This window comes from Scyliorhinus canicula, chromosome 4, assembly GCF_902713615.1.
Source record: "Scyliorhinus canicula chromosome 4, sScyCan1.1, whole genome shotgun sequence".
In the NCBI taxonomy this organism is placed as follows: domain Eukaryota; kingdom Metazoa; phylum Chordata; class Chondrichthyes; order Carcharhiniformes; family Scyliorhinidae; genus Scyliorhinus; species Scyliorhinus canicula.
Window position 1 is genome coordinate 105106696 of NC_052149.1, and position 5350 is coordinate 105112045.

At 46.9% G+C, this 5350-nt stretch overlaps 1 protein-coding gene across 1 annotated transcript; it reads left to right on the forward strand.

Moving 5' to 3' along the window:
- Positions 1–610: 610 nt before the first annotated feature.
- On the forward strand, positions 611–2668 carry LOC119964229 (adhesive plaque matrix protein-like). Its single transcript, XM_038793513.1, has 4 exons — positions 611–965; positions 1049–1685; positions 1828–2036; positions 2127–2668. Exons 1-4 carry the CDS (start codon positions 611–613, stop codon positions 2666–2668), a joined length of 1743 nt encoding a protein of 580 aa, XP_038649441.1.
- The last annotated feature ends 2682 nt before the right edge of the window (positions 2669–5350 follow it).

A 5350-nucleotide genomic window follows, 5' to 3' on the forward strand; every position in this document is an offset into this window, starting at 1 on the left:
GTGAAGAGGTCAGTGAATCCCAACCTCAAAGTGAAGAGGTCAGAACATCCCAATCTGAGAGTGAAGAGGTCAGGGCACCCCAACCTCAAAGTGAAGAGGTCAGTGAATCCCAACCTCAAAGTGAAGAGGTCAGAACATCCCAATCTGAGAGTGAAGAGGTCAGGGCACCCCAACCTCAAAGTGAAGAGGTCATCGCACCCCAACCTCAAAGCAAAGAGATCATTGCACCCCAACCTCAAAGCAAAGAGGTCAGTGCATCGCAACCTCAAAGTGAAGAGGTCAGTGAATCCCAACCTCAAAGCTAAGAGGTCAGGGCACCCCAACCTCAAAGTGAAGAGGTCAGAACATCCCAACCTCAAAGCGAAGAGGTCAGTGCATCGAAACCTCTAAGCGAAGAGGTCAGAACATCCTAACCTCAAAGTGAAGATGTAAGTGCATTCTACCTCAAAGTGAAGAGGTGAGCGCATCCCAACCTCAAAGTGAAGAGGTCAGTGAATCCCAACCTGAAAGCGAAGAGGTCAGAACATCCTAACCTCAAAGTGAAGTGGTAAGTGCATTCTACCTCAAAGTGAAGAGGTGAGCGCATCGCAACCTCAAAGTGAAGAGGTTAATGAATCCCAACCTCAAAGTGAAGAGGTCAGAACATCCCAATCTGAGAGTGAAGAGGTCAGGGCACCCCAACCTCAAAGTGAAGAGGTCATTGCACCCCAACCTCAAAGCGAAGAGGTCAGAGCACCCCAACCTCAAAGCGAAGAGGCCAGGGCATCCCAAACTCAAAGTGAAGAGGCCATTGCACCCCAACCTCAAAGTGAAGAGGCCATTGCACCCCAACCTCAAAGCGAAGAGGCCAGGACATCCCAACCTCAAAGTGGAGAGGTCAGTGCATCGCAACCTCAAAGTGAAGAGGTCAGTGCATCCCAATTTCGAAGTGAAGAGGTCAGAACATCCCAACCTCAAAGTGATGAGTAAGTGCATGCCAACCTCAAAGAGAAGAAGTCAGTGCATCCTAAACTCAAAGTGAAGAGGTCAGTGCGTCCCAACCGCAAAGTGAAGAGGTCAGTGAATCCCAACCTCAAAGTGAAGAGGTCAGAACATCCCAATCTGAGAGTGAAGAGGTCAGGGCACCCCAACCTTAAAGTGAAGAGGTCAGTGCATCACAACCTCAAAGCGAAAAGGTCAGTGCGTCCCAACCGCAAAGTGAAGAGGTCAGGGCTCCCCAACCCCAAAGTGAAGAGGTCAGTGAATCCCAACCTCAAAGTGAAGAGGTCAGAAAATCCCAATCTGAGAGTGAAGAGGTCAGGGCACCCCAACCTTAAAGTGAAGAGGTCAGTGCATCACAATCTCAAAGCGAAGAGGTCAGGGCACCTCAACCTCAAAGTGAAGAGGTCAGGGCACCCCAACCTTAAAGTGAAGAGGTCAGTGCATCACAATCTCAAAGCGAAGAGGTCAGGGCACCCCAACCTCAAAGTGAAGAGGTCAGGGCTCCCCAACCTCAAAGCGAAGAGGTCAGAGCATCACAACCTCAAAGCGAAGAGGCCAAAACATCCCAATCTCAAAGTGAAGAGGTCAGAACATCCCAACCTCAAAGCGAAGAGCTCAGAACATCCAAACCTCAAAGCGAAGAGCTCAGAACATCCCAACCTCAAAGCGAAGAGCTCAGAACATCCCAACCTCAAAGCGAAAAGGTCAGTGCATTGAAACCTCAAAGCGAAGAGCTCAGAACATCCCAACCTCAAAGCGAAAAGGTCAGTGCATTGAAACCTCAAAGCGAAGAGGTCAGAACATCCTAACCTCAAAGTGAAGTGGTAAGTGCATTCTACCTCAAAGTGAAGAGGTGAGCGCATCGCAACCTCAAAGTGAAGAGGTTAGTGAATCCCAACCTCAAAGTGAAGAGGTCAGATCATCCCAATCTGAGAGTGAAGAGGTCAGGGCACCCCAACCTCAAAGTGAAGAGGCCATTGCACCCCAACCTCAAAGCGAAGAGGCCAGGACATCCCAACCTCAAAGCGGAGAGGTCAGTGCATCGCAACCTCAAAGTGAAGAGGTCAGTGCATCCCAATTTCGAAGTGAAGAGGTCAGAACATCCCAACCTCAAAGTGATGAGTAAGTGCATGCCAACCTCAAAGAGAAGAAGTCAGTGCATCCTAAACTCAAAGTGAAGAGGTCAGTGCGTCCCAACCGCAAAGTGAAGAGGTCAGTGAATCCCAACCTCAAAGTGAAGAGGTCAGAACATCCCAATCTGAGAGTGAAGAGGTCAGGGCACCCCAACCTCAAAGTGAAGAGGTCAGTGCATCGCAACCTCAAAGCTAAGAGGTCAGTGCATCGCAACCTCAAAGCGAAGAGGTCAGAACATCCCAACCTCAAAGTGAAGAGGTCAGGGCTCCCCAACCTCAAAGTGAAGAGGTCAGTGCATCGCAACCTCAAAGCTAAGAGGTCAGTGCATCGCAACCTCAAAGCGAAGAGGCCAAAACATCCCAACCTCAAAGCGAAGAGGTCAGTGCATCGCAACCACAAAGCGAAGAGGTCAGTGCATCCCAATTTCGAAGTGAAGAGGTCACAACATTCCAACCTCAAAATAAAGAGGTCAGAACATCCCAACCTCAAAGTGATGAGTAAGTGCATGCCAACCTCAAAGAGAAGATGTCAGTGCATCCTAAACTCAAAGTGAAGAGGTCAGTGCATCCCAACCTCAAAGTGAAGAGGTCAGAACATCCTAACCCCAAAGTGAAGAGGTCAGTGCACCCCAACCTCAAAGTGAAGAGGCCAATGCACCTCAACCTAAAAGTGAAGAGGTCAGAATATCCCAATCTCAAAGTAAAGAGGTCATTGCATCGCTACCTCAAGTGACATCCCAACCTGAGAGTGAAGAAGTCAGTGCATTCCAACTTCAAAGTGAAGAGGCCAATGCACCCCAACCTCAAAGCGAAGAGGTCAGAACATCCCAATCTCAAAGTGAAGAGGTCAGTGCACCCCAACCTCAAAGTGAAGAGGTCAGAATATCCCAATCTCAAAGTAAAGAGGTCATTGCATCGCTACCTCAAGTGAAGAGGCCAGAACATCCCAACCTGAGAGTGAAGAAGTCAGTGCATTCCAACTTCAAAGTGAAGAGGTCAATGCACCCCAACCTTCGAGTGAAGAGGTCAGTGGATCCCAACTGTCATGGGAGTGTTCCTTTAAGAAATGTTTTTGTCTGATCACATGGCTTCAGTGGTGTAATTGTGTGGGTGGAGCTGGGCTGTGGCTCTGAGTTTTACTTTCACTTTGAGTTTGACCTAGTTTTGTATTGCACGGCTGGAAAGAAGTGTCCCTCTATCTGCAGTTTAAAAGCTGTTTCCAGATTACTTGATAACTTAAAAGTGATAACTGTTTTCTGGAAGGGATTCAAACCTGCTGTTTTGGAAAGGAAACAAGTGCATCCATAGCAAGTCTTAAACATAGTAAGAGTGCTGCGTGCTAGGCCACACCTTTGAAAAGGGGTTTCTGGTTTATAGGATCTTGTTATTAAATTGGAACAGTTAATGAAATGAAATGAAATGAAAGATAAAGGGGGGAATTTATTACGGGTGATACATAAATTACTGTAGCTATATGGGGATTTACGTTGCTAGTTGATAAAAATGCTTACTGTGTGTGTTTATAAATCTGTTAACTAAATTTGTAGAATAAAGCTTGTTTTTGATTTAAAATGCTCAAGGCCTCTGTTGAATAACACCTGAAAGGCAGGCCCTTATGTTCATTATAATCAAAATCGATAAACAGTTGTAGGTCAGGTGAACCCTGGCCCATAAAACAACCTCAAGGTGAAGTTGTCAGTGCACCCCAACCTCAAAATGAAGAGGTCAGTACATCCCAACCCCAAAGTGTCTGGGCCGGCAGCCCGCAGTCACCCCACGCCATTTTCTACCGCCTCTCTCTCGCTCAGCAGCCACAATGCCAGGTGCACGACTTTTGAGAGCACAAGTGAACCACACCGTCGGGAACACGGCCCGTCGGGCCCCCGGAGAATAGTGTGTCAGGCCCGCTAATTATACTTTCACCCCGCCCGATGAGCCACGCATTACCCCTTTTTTGGTGTGCCAAAGCATCCCGATTTGGCATCAAACCAGTGCCTACCGCGATTTTGGAGTCAGAAGCTATTCTGCGCTCAATTGAGTTTCACGATTTCGGCGTCGGCAAACTGATAACCCCACCCTTAGTCTCTGAAATGGAGAATCCCATCCTATTTCTCCCAATTCGTTGTGAATCTGTGAAATTAGTTTGTAAACATTGAAAGAGAAATAACTGCAGTGAAACCACATGCTTGAGCAAAGAGAGATTGTTTCATTCATTCCCCTTTACACTTGGTGTTGGGGGAGAACACAGGAATGAGGAGGGGCATGGCCATGGAGAGATTTGGAAGCAAAAATTAGAATTTGAAAATCAAGACATTACTTCACTGCGAATCATTGCAGGTCAATGTACACCAGGGTGAGAGGTGAACAGGGTGTGCTGTGAGTTAAGACATGGGAAACAGAGCCCGGGATGATCTCCACTTTATGAAGGTGGAATGTGGGAGGCTGCTTAGTTTGGTAACCATCGTTTTGATTTTGTTTCCCTGAAGCAGATTGGGATATTGTCACATTTTCAAGACACTATTGCTGACTGTTATTGAAGAAGAGTTGATGATTTTATGATCATAAAGGTAATGTACTTCACCAGACAGCCTGATTACACTTCTCGTCAGATCAAGCAAGCCCATTGATACTAGGTATGAAAGCACTGTTGTCTGTTGCCAATTAAAAGGAAATAATATATATTAGGTTATGAAAATGGTTGCAGCAGTGATGCTTATCAGCCTTGGCTTGTCTCAATAGTGACAACAACCAGTGAGATGATACGCGGTGTACAATAGTGTGCAGCTCAATTAGACTCATTGTCTGGTTTGCAGCACTGTTTCAACATGCAGTAAATTCCCCTTTTTTGGTTCCGCTGGGGTTTATGACAGTGTTCCTCTAGGCAGTGGAGGGAACTGAAAGCAGCAATGGTTAGCGGTCCCCTGAAGTTGTATTAAGCTAGAAATGAAACCCCTCACTTTTTTTTTTAACTGGGGACTGTTTCATGGCCTTTGATGATTCCAAGATGTAATGGGATGGGATGGGTGGGGTGCTGGGAGGGGTGAAGATTGCGAAGAGCTGTAGTGAAGCAAGGGAGGTCTTCTTTAGCTATTACCCATCTGTGCTGATTGAGGTCCACTGTAACATGAATGAATGGGCATCATGTGTTTCTGTTCCTGTCCAAGTTGCAACCCCCCCCCCCAACACTTTTACTGTTACATTACTGAAAGCGGCTGGAGCTGAGAACCATCTAGTTC

What these genes read in the sequence shown, in the direction of transcription:
- LOC119964229 (XM_038793513.1), top strand. Translation starts at nt 611, where the DNA reads ATGAATCCCAACCTCAAAGTGAAGAGGTCAGAACATCCCAATCTGAGA. An exon ending in CCCAACCTCAAAGCGAAAAG is followed by an intron (nt 1,686 to 1,827) that starts GTCAGTGCATTG and finishes TCTACCTCAAAG; the next exon opens with TGAAGAGGTGAGCGCATCGC. An exon ending in CAGTGCATCGCAACCTCAAA is followed by an intron (nt 2,037 to 2,126) that starts GTGAAGAGGTCA and finishes CCAACCTCAAAG; the next exon opens with AGAAGAAGTCAGTGCATCCT.